Source organism: Setaria italica, chromosome II (assembly GCF_000263155.2).
Source record: "Setaria italica strain Yugu1 chromosome II, Setaria_italica_v2.0, whole genome shotgun sequence".
NCBI classification, from domain to species: domain Eukaryota; kingdom Viridiplantae; phylum Streptophyta; class Magnoliopsida; order Poales; family Poaceae; genus Setaria; species Setaria italica.
In genome coordinates, this window is record NC_028451.1 from 44,960,584 (window position 1) to 44,977,743 (window position 17,160).

The 17,160-nt window shown below is 44.3% G+C and overlaps 3 protein-coding genes across 3 annotated transcripts; 2 read left to right on the forward strand and 1 right to left on the reverse strand.

Moving 5' to 3' along the window:
* Nucleotides 1-402: 402 nt before the first annotated feature.
* LOC101761560 (40S ribosomal protein S3a) lies at nucleotides 403-2,874 on the reverse strand. Its single transcript, XM_004958155.4, has 6 exons — nucleotides 2,715-2,874; nucleotides 2,487-2,592; nucleotides 1,411-1,548; nucleotides 1,144-1,329; nucleotides 845-1,045; nucleotides 403-757 (listed from the first exon to the last, which is right to left on the reverse strand). The coding sequence occupies exons 1-6, from the start codon at nucleotides 2,771-2,773 to the stop codon at nucleotides 659-661; spliced, it is 789 nt and encodes a 262-aa protein (XP_004958212.1). The 5' UTR covers nucleotides 2,774-2,874; the 3' UTR covers nucleotides 403-658.
* Nucleotides 2,875-5,688: 2,814 nt separating this feature from the next.
* On the forward strand, nucleotides 5,689-7,597 carry LOC101761967 (zinc finger protein ZAT9). Its single transcript, XM_004958156.2, has one exon. The coding sequence runs from the start codon at nucleotides 5,962-5,964 to the stop codon at nucleotides 7,234-7,236; it is 1,275 nt and encodes a 424-aa protein (XP_004958213.1). The 5' UTR covers nucleotides 5,689-5,961; the 3' UTR covers nucleotides 7,237-7,597.
* Nucleotides 7,598-11,840: 4,243 nt separating this feature from the next.
* LOC101762382 (COBW domain-containing protein 1) lies at nucleotides 11,841-16,470 on the forward strand. The gene is made up of 10 exons (XM_004958157.3): nucleotides 11,841-12,055; nucleotides 12,493-12,710; nucleotides 13,134-13,248; nucleotides 13,514-13,603; nucleotides 13,780-13,938; nucleotides 14,637-14,756; nucleotides 15,275-15,385; nucleotides 15,563-15,644; nucleotides 15,723-15,824; nucleotides 16,033-16,470. The coding sequence occupies exons 1-9, from the start codon at nucleotides 11,921-11,923 to the stop codon at nucleotides 15,776-15,778; spliced, it is 1,086 nt and encodes a 361-aa protein (XP_004958214.1). The 5' UTR covers nucleotides 11,841-11,920; the 3' UTR covers nucleotides 15,779-15,824; nucleotides 16,033-16,470.
* Nucleotides 16,471-17,160: the final 690 nt, after the last annotated feature.

A 17,160-nucleotide genomic window follows, 5' to 3' on the forward strand; every position in this document is an offset into this window, starting at 1 on the left:
TGATCCCACCGTCCCACACGCCCTTTTATTATGAACTCAAAGAGCATACAAGGGTTAGACAGCAGGCAAATTGGCATTTGTTTGATGTTAAATTCTGATATCACGTTGCAGCAAATGTACAAAAATTCACCTCTCCTAAGTCTTATGATTATTTGGTCTGAGAACATCTTTTTAAACCTCACGATTCTTTAGCCGTGAAAATGGCCGTGACGATTGAGTCGTCTTGACAACAAAGGCTGGCAAGATCCCGGCTCATGGCGGCAGGAGAGGCACAACAACATAACAGGTCGTCACGATTTCAGAGTCAAGCCTCGAGAAAAAAAGGCTAGGACAGCCAAAAGAGTAGTTGCTAAAACAGAAGCTTGAGCGAACAAAAGTTCTAGGCATACGAAAACATGCTGCTTGCTGCAATTCCAATTAACACGCAAGACTTTAAGACTTGCCCTTTCCATTCCATCTGAATTATACTAGCGGAAAACCCAGCAGATATTCTTCAAGTTTTCATACGAAATCATGCAGCCACGGAACAGGTCTCGACAAAAGTGTGGCGCCAAGCAGGTATCAAACATTGACTGGGAAGTTCATCTCACCAACTTAAGAAAGTGCTAATACATATATCCCTAAACATAAACGACAGCAAAGTAACCCAACAGCATTATCACTCTGCAGCAGCAACCTCCTGTCCTCCCATGGCTTCATCAGCTTCGGCAGGCCTCTCCACCTTGGTACCAACATCTTCCTTATAGTCGCCATGTACCTGGGAGTCACACAGGGCATATTAGACCAACAAGTCACAGCTACTAAACTACATGGAAGACACGATTACATTGCTTGTAGTACTTACTTCCATGAGCTTTCCCAGGTCGAACTTTGGCGCTTTCAGGATCTTCACCTTCCGGATAAAGACGTTCTGGAGGGGGAAGATGCTTGATGTAGCCTTCTCGACCTCCTTGCCAATGACTTCAGGGATGAACTTGGATACAAGCTCTTTCAGGTCACATGTTGAGGCTTGGTTTGTCATGATCTCCACCATCTTACGCCGGATCTTCACAAAGAAATGGTGTCAATATAAGAGACAACAGGCTAGCTAACATAAAGAGTTTCAAGCCTCTTTAAAACATGAGATATCTCCAGAACTGATACCTGACGGATCTGGCTCGCCTGCGCATAGCAAGTGCGCTTTACTTGATTGGGGCGTCTTTTGGTGAAACCAATGCAGAAAAGCCTGAGCATGTAGTTGTCCGTTGTCTTGACATCAACATGAGCCTCAATGAGGGTCTGCCACTTCTTCACCAGTGACCTCAGCTTGTCAGTGGTAAAATCCATGCCCTAACAAGATGACAAACAGTTTAGAGACATGATATAGAACATAGGGAAAGCAAATGTGTGCAGCGAACCAGAGATCATTACCCAAAAGTTTGTGAGCACGTTCTTTCCTTGCACATCTTCTGCACGAAGTCTAATCTTCCTGTACGCCTGATCCTCATCGCTCTGGAGATCAGCCAAGGAGACCTCAAAGACTCTGTGCTTTAGTCCTTCAGAGGCAATCTGAAAAAAAAGGAAGAAATTGAGATGCAGAGAATTACAATATTACATGTAAATTTAAATAAAATATTGTAAATTGAGAATTATGATGAAACTACAAAGGAACTAGCAGGTGTACATAAGTTTACTGATCCTCAGTACATGTCCCTCTATATAGTTAATGACAAACGGTCAGTAACCTTAGCAAGGAAAGATAAAGGCCAAGAGCTGCTAAAGCTCCCTAACACAGGTAAAACCTATTGCCATCAGCATTATGTTAAAATGATATGAATTGAGAATCGAAAAGCATAACTGGACAGTAGAAATCAAGATAACCCACACCGACTGAAACCTACAAATGTCCCATCCTAAGATCAAGACCAAACAATACAGACAGCCAAGTACCTGTAGGTTCAAAATTCTATTGCTTCATCCGATATGAACAGGAAGCACTTATAAATAAAATTATTGCATAAACAATGCCATCAGCATCAGCATATGTTAACATGCTACAAATAGTGAATTGAAATGCATAACAAGACATTAGACATCAAAGACGAAACCCAAACACCTAACAATTCTGAAGTAATGCTTCCATAACTAATATATTTAGACAAACTGAAACCAACAAGTCTAATCTTAAGATCAAGTCTGAACAATACTTTAAAACAGGACACACCTGTAAATCAAAGGTATTGCATAAAAATGCTATCCCAAACCTGGTAGTCCGCATGATTACAAGTCACTATACATGGATCAGTTGACCCACACAATGCAATCGATTTAGACAACATTCCAGAAATGTATGTACAGGCGCCGCACAAACCCAACAAAAAAATCGAACCTGACTCAACAAGTGCTCTACAAATCGACCCCTACACATCTCAACGGCTAAGTAAGCACAACTTCACCACAGTATACGAAGCAGCAGTACGATTCCAACCTAGAGCGAGCTGGCATACCTTGGTACCCTGGGTCCTGGACACCAAAGTCTTGCCGACATTCCGCACGCTGAACACCGACGGGGCCTTGATGTCATACCAGTCCTTCTTGGCGAAAGGATCGACGCTGCGAGGCAAGACAAACAGGCAAGAAACGGATCAGCGCCGGCCGGACGATGCCGCTAAACCAACGATTTCGCATCTGCATAACGGATGGGGAGAGAAGAGGAAGAGTGCGCGGGGACTTACGTCTTCTTCTTGCCGCCCTTCTTGCTCTTGGAGATGCGCTTGTTCTTACCGACAGCCATGGCTGCTCGCGAGCTGGGCGGCGGGGCGGCGCGGCGCGGCGTAGGGTTTGGGGGGACACGGGAGTGGCAAACGCTAGGGTTGCTGCGGGGCGGCTTTTTGTAGGCTGATGGTTTTGGGCCGCGTTGAGGTGGAGTTAGGCCTGCTGGGGGGTGGTCGGCCTTGTGGCATCCAGCCCAGTAGCGAAGGAGAGAGGGCTCTTCGGTGTTTTTTGTTTCGATCTGGCTGGTCGAGAGGTCGGGCTTCTGGGATTTTTTATTTATTTTATTTTAGTGTTTTGAAAAAATATATAATATAAAAAAATTGCAAATCTATATGCATATAACCGTTTGATCAGGTATAGCCAACCAAGGTACTAAATAGCATTCGTAGCGTCCATAATACCAGCCGCTATAGTGATAATGGTACTCTACCACTACTACTATAAGGTAGCGGATCCAAAATAGCATGTTTGGACGTAGCAGCTGCTATTGTCCACTGTTGCCCGCTATTGCTCATGTTAGGCCGCTATTCACTATATTTACAGTTCAAGCGACATATGAATATGAATCAAATGGTAATAATAATGTTTAAAATGGTTATTTAAGTAATGACGAAGAGTTGTTGGATGAAAAATAAATTTTTTTATTTATTGATATGGGAATTTAATGTTGATATATATCCATACATCTTAATTATACCTATTTATTTGTGATTCTTACCGTGAAATATAATGGCTAACTTAAAACTATAACTTTTTTAACTTTTGAAGGTAAATTTGATGTTAACATTCATATATACTCTAAAATGATGACTATTTTTTCAATTCCGCTATTTGGACTTAGCGTCCGCTATACCATCCGCTATCCGTGATCAGCTACATTGACACTAATCCGTTACCATACTGCTAAACGCTATTTAGTACCTTGTAGCCAACTGAAATGGTGGAATTTTGAATTGGCGGAATTTCCACGGGCAAGAAGTTCCAGTTGCTTATCGGCGTGTAGCAGCGGAAGCATCTTGCATTCCGTGCGTGTCGAGAAGGCAAAGCGCGTGCAGGTACAGCCTTACAGCGAGCCCGCGACGCACGGTCCGCCCGTGGAGGCGTGGACGCGCTCCGCACCCACCCGCAGCTCGCGAGATGCCGACGTGGCTACGTGCGGCTAGCTCCCTGCACGGCAGCCGTATGGCCACACCGTTTGGTGCTAGCGGCGATCGGGGCGGCGAGACAGGGCGCCTGGCCGGCCGATCGGGGCGAGGCGAGCAGCACGGCCCGAGCATCGAGCGTGGCGAACTTGCGACGCGACATGCGATGCGAGCGACGGAGGAAACGCTCCCGTCCCCGCTTCCGTCTTGAGCGGTTGATGGGTCTGACGTCTGAGTCTGACCAAAACATTGGTGACCAACTGTTTCAAAAAAACATTGGTGATCAACAAATCTGCCGTCAGAGATTAAAAAAAGACACAGGCTGGGTGATGAACAAAAGGAGTTGACAAGAGGGCAAACACAAGAAAGCGTTGAAAGTGGACACAGGTACTAACAAATACATTTTCTCATGCGCGCATGGTGGTTAGCAATAGTACACAGAAGCAATTCATGGGAACTAGTAAATCACTGCTAGTCAACTCAGCCATCTACTATCGTGCAGGAAAATCATCGAGACCGATAAATGAGATGCATATATAATACAAATGTCACACCGAGCCAATCATACAATTGTCATGCCACTACTATCTCGTACTCTATTTATTCCAAATTGTAGGCCGTTCTGATATTTCTAGGTGCATAATATTTGCTATGCACCTAGATTTAGTATATGTCTAGATGTATAATAATATATGTAAACCTAGAAAAGCTAAAACGACCTACAAACGAGGGAATCACACGTGGCACTACGATGGTAGTAGAAGCTTTACACCATGCAAGAGAGATGGGAAATCCTTATTCTAATATTCAGTGTACTACCTGTAAGAAGAAATAGCACCATGCACGACTGCCATTACACGTTGGGAAATCCTTGATCGGTAGATACAGTGTTCGTATATGCCACTACTATCTTGTACTTGTAAGAAATTCTTTGACCGACACATGTAGCACTGTGATACTAGTGAAGCTTACACCATGCAAAGAAAAATAAGAAATAATCCTTATCCTATTATTCAGTGTACGGCCTGTAAGAAGAAATATATAGCACCATGCATTTCACGTTGGAAAATCCTTGATCGATAGATACATACAGTGCTCTGATATGCTATATATGATATCTCCTCTGACACGAGACATAAGATGACTTCTTTTAAGTGATCAAACAATTGTTTTACGCTTTCTGAACGAACATCTGTCTGGTTCGGTTGGGCGGTACTTGTTTTGACTGACCATCAGTTTCCCAACGGACTGGTAACTCTTTTATCGATTCTTTATGCTTTATATACATAGCAATTCTGACATTTAAAACGCTATAAATTACATGTGATTGACTTTGGCTTACGCCATTCTATCACCAGCATACTACCTAGTAACTCACCGAAGTTATTCGCTGGTTTACATATAGACCAAACTTAAAACTTAATTAAAAGTTATCACAACACAGCTGTTATCTCGCAAGAAAGTCACTGCTGCCAACAATTGAGGTACTACCGCAAGCTACAGTGCCACCCCCACCTTAAACCGTACAGTTGTCATGCATGCCGCTACTAATGTGCAACAAAATTTCGAACTACCACATGTAACACCTTGGTACCCATGGCGCCACCTGGCATCCTAGTAGATTTAACACGTCATCCGACTCTGAGGTGGCGGCCCTCCACGCTGGACGCCACTTCTCCTCTCGAAAAGTAACCCACAGTCTCTCCATTGGTGGGCCCATGCGGTTCTGTTCTCTCTCCTATCGGTTTTTAACTTTGCTTCCATGCATGGATTTCTCCTCCCCCCCCAAGTCCCCAACCCAACCGCACCCGTCGCCCCAACAAAACCTCCGAGCAGATCACGACCTCCGCTAGCTTCGCCATCCGCTTAACCACACCACCCTACCTTTCCTCACCTCTTACTCCTTCACCACTCCGCTAGCCTCAAGCTTGCTCTTCCTCCTCTCCCCCGCCCCCCAGATCTCCGACGCTCCACAGATCCTTCCCCCGATCGCGTATTGATGGCCCTCCATGCCGGTTTCTAGATGATCCATCGGCCCTGAATTCTACCATCTACCTCTCTCGTGATGGATGTCGTGGGGATGGAGCTTGCTGCGGCGAGGCATGGATGCAAGGTCTGCGGGAAGTGCTTCTCGAGCGGCCGGTCGCTCGGCGGGCACATGCGGTCGCACCTCCCGCTCGGCGAGGCGGCGGCGGCGGAGGGTGACGCCGCCGACGAGCTGGTGCGCGCTTCGGCGAACGGTGGGCGGAGCTCCGACGGCGTGGTTGGGTACGGGCTGAGGGAGAATCCCAGGAAGACGCGGCGGCTGTCCGACTTCGCTGACGACGACGACGAGGAGGGCGGCGGCGATGGTGGTGGTGATGGGGATGGCCAGCGCAAGGCGTGCCGGGAGTGCGGGAAGCTGTTCTCGTCGTGGAGGTCGCTGTTCGGGCACATGCGGAGCCATGCGTCCGGCGGGAGGGATCGCGACGAGGAGGAGGACGTGGACGTGGAAGGGGAATTGGTTCCGGAGGAGGCGGAAGCAGAGGAAGCAGAGATGGCAGTGGCGACGGTGGAGGCGCCTGTTCTGGCGCCGGCGGCCGTGACGGCGCTGGCAGCGGCACCTAGGCGGAGGCGCCGATCGATGCGCGTGGCGGCTCCGCCCCCCGCCGCGCCGCCGCCGGTGCCGTGCGGGTTCGAGAAGGAGCCGGAGGACGTCGCGCTCTGCCTCCTGATGCTCTCGCGCGACACCGGCGTGCGGAGCTCGGCGGTCAGGGAGGAGCCCTTCGAGAGCGCGAAGAAGCGGGCGGGCCTCCCGAGAAGCGGCTACGCTCGCAATTCCGACGACGACGCCAAGATCAAGGGCCGCGTCCCCAAGGGCAGGAAGCGGAGCTCGCTGAAGCAGCAGCTCGACGCCGTGGCCCCGAAGCGGACCCGGTACGAATGCCCCGGGTGCGGCAAGGTGTTCAGCTCGTACCAGGCGCTCGGTGGCCACCGCGCGAGCCACAAGCGAATCAACACCAGCTGCAGCGCCCCCAAGGTCGCTCCCACCGCCGCCGCGTCCCCCGCACCGGAGCCGAGCTCCGAGACGTACGCGTCGTTCAGCACCCTGTCCCCGTCGGCGTCGCCGGACTCGGTGGCCATCGGTTTTGGCAAGCTCAATGCTCAGGCGGCGGCCGAGGCGGCCGTGGTGTTCTCGTCGGGGAAGGCGCCCAGCGGGCACAAGCTGTCGCACACGATGCCCGCCGACGGTGGCGAGCTCTACGCCGGCGGGGCGGACCAGGAGCAGGAGCAGCATTCGCCGGCCGCGGTCGGGTTCCTTGATCTCAACTTCCCGCCGGCTCCACCGGAGGAGGCATGAAGCTCGGCCCCGCTGGCCGCTGTACTGAACCAAGTTTGATCCGCATATCAAGGTGATCAATGGTGAGGATATGTACAGATTCAAATTCAATTCATTTTTTCCAAGCTTCAGGGAATCTCGGAGGAGGAAGATTAAGAAGAGGTCGAGTTTTATTTCAAATTCCTTTAGCATTTATGTTCTTCAGGCTATTAGACCAATAAGCTACGATGATCTGAGCTCACAGTAGCTGGGCTGGTTCGGTTAGCGGTTGCTAAGATTAGCTCGGAAGGCGTTGCTGTTTACTTGGTCGGTGTGTTATTTTTAACTTGGCGCATATGCTTGCTGAAGTTAGCTAACAATCCCCCGTGATTTTCTCGGTCAATGCTAACCTTTGCTCCGCTCCTACATTTGCTCGCCGATCTGAGAAGAGATCTGCCTTGTGCGAGGCTGGAGCCGATTAGTTGCCTCAAAGTAACCAATTGCTTCAGCTGCTGCATGCTTAGGAGTACTACTGTACTGACATGCTACTGGTTGGTGGCTCTGAATTTGGCAACGCAATTCACAGACCTGAGAGAGAAGCAAGCAACATGGGTACTGTACCGTACATCTCTCTCTGCCTGTCTCTCTCCCTCTCTATCTCCTCTGACAGACAGCACAACAATGTAATGTGCATAAAGAAGGCATTGTGTTGTGCAAGCTAGATCGATCAATGGAGGCATCAAGTATGTGAGCCAACTGAAACAGGAGGAGAGCAGCTTCAAGCAAGGGGAGGGGCCGACGAGTACAGTGATGGAAGCTCAGGAGCTGCAAGCTCTCAGTCTTAGTGACAACAAAATGATTGGTTAGGACAGTGGAACAGCAAAATCTTTATGCAGCATATGGGGTACTGCAGAAGAAAGAGGTTTGGCATGCATGTGTGTGAAGGCATGTGGGCTCAGTCAGTGCAGTGTGCTGTGTGCAGAGGGGTTGTTCACTTGCCCACCAGAACGCTGGACAAGTCTTCTTGTTCAGCATTCCGGTCACTCTCTCTCTCTCTCTCTCTTCTTTGTTGCTTTAGCAAGCTTGCTGCGAGATAGTTTATGTTTCCCTCACTAAAGATTAGTATAAATCGTAATCATGCCATCTTTCTTTCCCTCTGTTTCTCTCTCTAGAGACGTACAGACAGCTCACGCAAATGTTGTGTTGCTCATGTCTCTTTCTTTCTTGTTCGCCTTCGTTGAACTAGCATTGCCTCGGGAAGCAGGACACTTGGTACTTGCTGGCTTGCTGCAACTCTGCCGAAATTTCTATGATCCACTGCGAATGCGAAGCACAGAAACCTTGCAGCCTGTAGGAGTCTTTGATCCTTCTCTTGTTTGGACGGGAGGTGTTACAAGCTGGGCACATCACGCACGCATTTGTGTTCAGGTCACATCTCTGTACGCGTGTAGCATATTCCTTGCTTCGGCTCTGTACACTGCATCGGAGAACAATATTCCATAGGCCCATCGTGCAGCTCGGCCTCTGATCAAAATTGGAAAAGGTCGATTGCCAATTTTGTGATGCTTGATGGTTACGTTCTTTTTTTTTTCTTCGAGACGGCAGCTTCAACAGGTGCGATGGCGATCTCCGAGCACCTCTTTTTATCGGTGCCGATCGGATAGGACCACGGCCTTGTGCTTGTGCCGGTCGTCTTCTCCATCCCATTAGGTGGTGGAGCTCTCGATGTTGGTAACCCGCAAGTTGGGCAAGCTTTCTCTTTTCTTTATGGCGCGAAGATTGGGCAAGGACCTCATTTTGACCAGGGATTATATAGTAGAGCCAATCAGTGTGTGGTCTCTGCTGATGTGCTTCAAGCCGGGGGTTGATTGCATTGTAGGACTTCCAAGCATTTGTCCATGCATGAGCATGACTGTCTTGCCGGTGCTTCCTTAAAAATAGATTCAGAATATCATTTGACAATTAGCTTTCATTTGTCTTACAAGTAGTTATAGAAGAGATTACTTATGGTTATTGATCAAGCAATTTCTTAGTCTTCATTAGCATTGACTGGAATTGGCGGCCCCCAATCAACAGAGTACTTTTTAGTGTGTTACTTTACTCTAGTTTCACTCCAAACCAAACTGCAAAATCTTTGATCAGCAATGATGTCCCTAGAGCAACATAAGAGGTTTTTTAAGCCTCAAGCTTAGCAGTTCATGTATGACATCCTTGGAATACCAGGCGCCACAAGCCAAAGCCTAGAAAGAAATGAGCTGTCGCAAGCTCTTCTTGCATCTAGCCAAAAGGCCCGGGTCACACTCCAACTTGTGAGAAAGATATACACATGCATATGTTCATGCAATGTAGCATTGATCATCTATCTCTGTGTAACGACTTAGCTTCCATGCAGAGACAACAATGGGAGGATATACATACTCCATAAAAAAAGCCATGAGAGGCCACTGATGTGCAGGCAACTTCTGTTAGTGGTTCCCACAAATGTGTATGCCCAACCCAACCAAACACCTCTCACCACTCACTGCACAAGGAGCCATTGCCCTGTTGCCTTGCATTGGAACCACTTAAACCAACCTTTCTTTAGCAGACAGAACAGATCCAGATCTGCCTGCTTCAGTGGTCAGTACAATGCTGCTAAAATTAGCCAGGGGAGGTGTCTCAAAGATGGGAGCTCTAATTGGGTGTTTGTGACCGGATTAGTCGGCAACCACTAGCTGCAAAAATGCCATAAATTGTAGCTAACCATTTTGACTTTCTATTTAGTTTTTTTTTCTTTGGCCATCAGATGTGTTGAAAGGTGCCAATAAGTCGGCACATTATTTTGTTTTTTGGGGAAAGTGATATTATTTGATGATGATACTGGATTACCAGAAGCAAAGGTTGTATATGTGAATTCAAGGATGTAATAATGGGAAGGATTGATTAGCTAGTGAGCAAAAGATCACACCAGCCAAGCTTTGGGGGTACTCTTCGCAGAAAAGACCGACGCTTTTTACATGCCCCGGAAACGTGTAACAATCATACCTCCCTGTCTCTAGCAAACGTTGCTCTCATCAGGCCGTGTCAGGCCATGATACATGCTTTCAGTGCACTGTCATTAGGTGGTTAAAGAATGAAAAGTTCTTTAATTAGTTGGGGGAACATTCAGTGGCATTGGAATCTAAGAATACTTTTGCCTAATGACGATGCAAGATTTACAAAACCAAAAGGTGAAAATAGTTGACCAAGGTAACCAAGTAAGGATACCCTTATTCCGAAACAATGTTTCATGGTTACAGGCCTACATCTAGTACTGCATCTCTAGGTCATTTTGTTGACCCAAAACTCATTTGATTGAACCAATTTGGATTTTAAATTATGAAAATAGAATGAAAATGAATAAGATTATGTCTCAGAAGTTAGAACGACCCACCGGACGCACACTTACGTCCGACTACAAACTATTTAGTCAGTACTAATTTTATAGCTTAATGTATAAAATTGTAGCTCAGAACTACCCTTTACGTAAGACATGAACATGTATATGAAGAATCCAATATTTCTTTTCTTGTAAGAATAAAACGAACTCAAGATTCTACTGCATGAAACTGGTTATTAGTGCAAAGCTAAGATCGCCAAGACACGATACAGAACGCGCCCCTCTATGTTTTATCCCAAAAAAAACTAGTAAAACTATGTTTTATACTACCTCCGTTCATGAACTAATTAGATTATCCTAAACATCATATGTTTAAGGACGAAGAGAATATATACTAGTGGGGTGTGATATACTTTGAGTATGTTGTCTATGTTTTGCCTATTGTGTAGTCATTCCTCTATGTTTTAGAGTAAAATTAGAAAAAAGAAACCTCTTCTCTATTAATGCGAAAGGAACAACCTCATGCATATAAGAAAAAGAAATACTAGAACAAAAATGTTGCTCCCCAACTGGGCTATTTAGATGCACAGATAGCCAAGTAGGCGTTATATTTGCTTTAGTGCCCTCGGATGTGGATCGGACGGCAGATCTTTTATTGATACCCACGAGCCAAAATCCCAAACACACAAAAGAGAATAAAATAAAAAATAGAAAAAAGGGAAAGAAAGCGCAATCACACGCTTATGTCCAAATAAAATTATTTAGCCAGTACTATTTTACGGCTCAATGTATATGACCATGGCTTAGAACTATAAGACATGACCACGTGTAAAAAACCCAAGATTTTATCTTTATTAATAAAACGAACTTAAGTTTCTACTGCATGAAACTGGATGTTAGGGCAAAGCTAAGGTCGCGTGACATAAGACACGAAAACTTGAAAAAAAACCTACTAAAACAATATTTTATATATACTATTGGTATGCGCCGTATACTTTGAGCATGTGGTTTATGTTTTGGTAGGCGTCCTTTGCTAGGGAAAAATACTCATCTTTATCGATGTAAAAGGAACACTGTCATGCTTATAAAAAAATAATACCAGAACAAAAATGTTACTCCCCACCTGCGCTATTTAGATGGACAGATAAATGAAGTAGCCAAGTAGGCGTTAGATTTTCTTAGAGCCCTCGGATGTGGATCGGACGGCACACTAAAAGAGAAGCCCCAAACACAAAGTTCCCAAAAAAAAGAAGAAGCGCAGAACACAAAAGAGAATATAATAAAAATAAAAAGAGAAAAAAAAGGAAAGAAAGCGCAGTCACACGTACTCGAGCTGCCCCCTCCCTCTCGGCTCTCTGCGCCGCCGCCATGGAGGACGACGATGACTGCCCTCCCCTCGCCGTCCCGCAGCGAGCGCCGTCTCCTCCGACGCCAGATCCCTCGGAAGCCTCTCCAGTTGGCGTCACCGTCATCACCGGCTACCTCGGGGCCGGCAAGTCCACGGTGAGATGTTTCTTCTTACCCTAACGGCGTAACCGCTCCCTCCCCCCCGCTGTGTTTGGTGAACTAGGCGCGTCAGCGTCCTGTTTCTGCATAGAATCAGAGGCAAATCGCTGGCTACCAAATATTCGCTGTACAGAGTCGGGCTGGTAAAGTGATAAGACACATTTAATCTCACGAAATTCGATCATGGTTTAATCTATGTCCTGCCATATCATGATTAGAAATTATAGGATTATCTCAACAGTCCCTCTGAAAGTTTTCACCAGTTTATTTTTTTTTCTAACATACTTGTTGTGTAGGTGTAGCTCACCTTATGTTTTCTCATGGTACCACTTGTACCCATTAAAGCAGTGTTATGTTAATTTTCTTACTCAGTTTGTTAATTTAGCTGATTTATTTATGGCTTGACACTTTCTCCTTGGACTTGAAACTTTCAGTTAGTCAACTACATTTTGAACGAGCAACATGGGAAGAGAATCGCCGTTATACTAAACGAGTTTGGAGAGGAAATTGGGGTTGAAAGGGCGATGATCAATGAGGGGCAAGGTGGTGCACTTGTCGAGGAATGGGTGGAGCTGGCAAATGGATGTGTCTGTTGCTCTGTAAAACACAGCCTGGTTCAAGCACTTGAGCAGCTTGTGCAGAGAAAGGATAGGTAAAATACAGTTATTCCTATCTACGTTAGGATACTTTGGATTCAAAGTATGACCTAGGATCCAGAAGTATTGGCCTTCCTATCTGTATTTTATTGGCTATTCTTTTCTTTACCTTTAATTTGTTGATGTGGCCAAATAATTAATTTGATATTGACGTCCTGCCTGTTGCTCAAAGTCACTGACACCTGTTTTTGGTTGACAATATCCTGTTTATTTATGAACACGGGGCTGATTATCTTTTGCTAGTGATGGTCGCTTGCCTTATCCAATCTGCATGAAACTGTGGAGTTCAATTTAATTTTTTGATTTGTAATAGTTCATGCTCTTGCATTGGTCCTATGCTATAAGCTGGTTTGATAGCACCCTTTTCTTATGATGATGTAAAATGTCCTAATATGTTGCAGTAATTTGGTATTCTGCAGAATGGATCATATATTACTAGAGACAACAGGATTGGCTGATCCTGCACCACTTGTTTCTGTTCTTTGGCTAGACGACCAATTGGAATCATCAATTAGATTGGATTCTATTATTACGGTTAGTTCTGCCATGTCATGATTCTTTGTTTTCCTTTGTTTGATCAGTAGCCAATCATCATTTTGTGAGATGTAGAAAACACTGTTGCTAATCACATGCATAACCTTGTTGTGGCAGCTTCCTGTTTACACTTCCTATTCTGGTAGTATTTTATAAGTTCTGCAAACTATCTGTTCTTGGCTTCCTGTAGTTGCTCTTAAGATCACATTTTAAAATATTGAATCAGATTGGACTTTCTTTATATGTTTTCTCTATCTATCTGCAGGTTATTGATGCAAAAAACTTCAGGGTTCAGATTGATGAGCACAAAAACTCTTCCTCATTTCCTGAAGCATTTCACCAAATTGCATTTGCGGTAACTCCTTTGTCTCTCTCTTATTCTTGTCATTTCATGGTTTATTTTTGGGATCTTCACTTCTAGAACTAGAATTTGGAGGTTGGCTTTGTTTTGTTTATCCTTGCTGCTGCAGTTAGAATTCAAAGTCCAGCATCCAAATAACTACAATATTATGTCACATTCGTGTGTAACAGGATGTTGTGATATTGAACAAAATTGACCTAGTGGAAGACAATCTCGAGGATTTGGAAAAACATATCCATGATGTGAACACTCTGGTTACAGTGGTGCGGTCTGTCAGGTGCCAGGTTGACTTGAATGAAGTATTTAACAGGCAGGCATATGGTGCCAAGGTCAGTAAATTAGTTAATAACTTTTTCAGTTTTTTTTCTTAATCACGCCAGTGTTTGAAGCACAAGTTTCTTTGATATCTTTGGCAACATGGATATTTATTCTCAGAGGTCATTTGAACCCTACAGTGATGGAGTCTATAGCCGTAAACTGCTTAGTAAAAGATAGCATAAAATTATGAAGGATATATCTAACCAACAAGTCAGTGAACTACTGCTTTGGGGCTTGTGTGTGCTCCGGCTATCTAGCAGTTGACCCTGTAAATTGAAGCCTTGAGCAACTATATGGCATACAATTGATCCTCTATACTTCATATGCTGTTTAGGGTACGAAAATATTACACTACTAATCAACACTATTATTTTTTTTCTCGAACACTCAGGAGAGCTGCGTATCAATATATTAAGAAGGAGAAAGGGTATAGAACCCGAGCAAACTTACACAGGTTTTTAGAAACAACCTGAACACCACTGCACTAACCAAAATCTATTACACTTCCTTTTTCTGGCCAGACCTGACCCATAATCAACACTATTCTTATATGTTCTGAGTTTTAAGAGATTTAAATGGATTCAACGGAAAAATGATAATTGTGCAAAGCTGATTCCTTGTCCATTACAAGGCGTTATACATGCTAGATTTATACAGTGGTCTGATCTTGGGATGCAACTGACTTCTTTTGTCTTTTTTTTTTTGCTAGAATTCATCTCATCTGCAAGAACTGCTGGACTATAGTAAATCAATACCACCTAATCGCCGTCATGATAACAGTATTTCCACCTTGTGCATCTATGAACAGGATCCAGTTTACTTGGCTAAGGTACGTTCTCTCCTTAAATGAACCATTTCAACTTGGCTAAGATACATAAAATGGAGACTCGAAAGAGATTTCTTATTTAAGGATGCCAAGTTGACATATGCACATTTGAGACACCAACAATAGTAGTGCCAGATTGGCTTTCTTTGTATAAACTACATAGTTTCGCTAGAACTTCAGAGTATGTTTCGACTTCTTTCATTTACCGTTCCACATTATGTGGCATTCCTATTTCATAGGATAAGTTGTTCCTATGCCTAATTTGTGATTCCGAAGATATATATATTTCTTGGGACATCAAAACAAGATGTTCAGCACTTTCCCTTTCAGCTGATTTCAGCAGCTGAACTAAATGAAAAATTAACTATTTTATATGGAAACGACTATTTGATATTTTATGGTATCCATGCCTTAGTGGATTTTCCCCAAGGTTTCTCAGTTTTTAATCCAGCGAGTGTGAAACCCCCACTTATTAGTCCCTTCACATGTTTGTCTGGTACTATGTTGTCTTGCTTTCACAGGTGGAATCATGGCTTGAAGATCTTCTTTGGGAAAAGAATTCTAGTATGGATATATATCGTTGTAAAGGGATTTTACACATCCAGGACTCAGATCAAATTCATACATTACAGGTTGTTACACCACTTACATCATACAAGAACCACAGAGGAATGAGTCATGACCTAGAGCTATCAAGCATTTTTTTTAGATTTCCCCTTATCAACCCAATAGCTAGATAGTTGTGCCGTGCAGTTGATTCAGAGTACTATTTTGCCACACTACTGAAGTCTGATTTTTCCCTTATGCAGGCAGTTAGGGAAGTCTACGAAGTTGTGCCGGCTCGAAAATGGTCTGAGACAGAGTCTCGCATGAACAAGATAGTTGTCATAGGTAAAACCCAAAACTCAATAGTTTATGATCTGCAACTTCTAAAGTGGTTGTAATCATTTAATGCCCATTTTACCACAGGTCGCAATTTGGATATCAATGTTCTACAAGATTCATTTAGTGGTTGCAAGGGCTGACAATGATTATCTTGTTTGTCTTGCGCAATGTTCATTTTTCTGCAAGGTAAGTTGCCCTTTGCATTGGCAGTTCTCATTCACATTTTCCATTTTGAGGATATCACGAGCCATTCTGGATAGTATTGCTGTGTGGTATTCTGCTGCAATCACCATGAGTTGCTACATTCACTAATTGGCTTGGATTCTGTTGAAATAATCTGAATTTATACTTGTGTTATAGTAACACATCAGTTTAACTTACTCAACGCACACAGGTCGCCGTGTAATCAAATGCTGAACTGAAGGGGCCCATATGGGCCTAACCTCAACAGTTTAGGTGCTCCATATATATACTTTGTCAGTGGGGGAATCGTCATAGGAACCCACTATTCCAAGATTAAGCGAACATCTCAAAGTGGTCGAGTAATACCAATGTTAGTGCTTCTCTAACGCATCATGTTAGTGTTTTTCTGCTGGGCTTCGTTCTGCTCAGTTGAGAATGCAAGCTGATGTACTTTGGGCATGGGGCATGTATCCTATTATGAGATGCACTTTGTGGAAGGATTTAAATTCGAGGCCTATGCCATCGCCAGCTGATTGAAAACATGTTGAATACAATTATACAAGGGCAGTGGCGGAAATCTTGCATGAGGTAGTAAATGTGATACATCAGGTGAATTTTGCTTTGTGAATTGGTGGCCTCTTTTGCGGCATCTTGTATTCTGGTCTGTGTTCTGTATTCTGCAACTTCACGGAAGAGTAGCGTAAAGCTCAGATAAACACACTGCTGCTTACGGAAATACGGAGTGATGTCCCGTTGCATAAATTGCATAGGCATATCACTGGAGCTCACATTCTAGGAACTATTAATGGTGAAAACCACAACGGATTGGCTGCACAAGAATTACAATGTTAAACCTTCCAGAATACCCGTAGATGATAGACGGTTCTGATAGTAGTGATCCTGTGGGTGACAATTCCATCATCAGCTAAAAACCTCTCCAACGAGTGTCTCGTAGAGAAGAAGCTGATCATGTGGGGGTTACTAAAGTAATAGACTCTAGTTCATCGGCATGTGACTTTTTTAAGAGTTCTCATCGATACAAGATGACACGTAATCTGAGTTCTCATTGAAACTGAGATTTTTCTCAATTTCTTGACGCCCATTTTGAGCATCGATACACGATGACACGTTTTGACATCACGCTCTTCCATACTTCAGCTTATAAGCTGGTTGAAAAGTTGAAACGGCTGATTTGTTGTGATTCAAAGAATTCCATACCACGACGCTCCAACAATTATTCCAATAATTACATAAAAACTTTTGGATATATTCATTCCAATTGAAAAGAGTCTTCGTTTATTGGGAAAGAATCAATATGATAAGCTGAACACGTATCCAA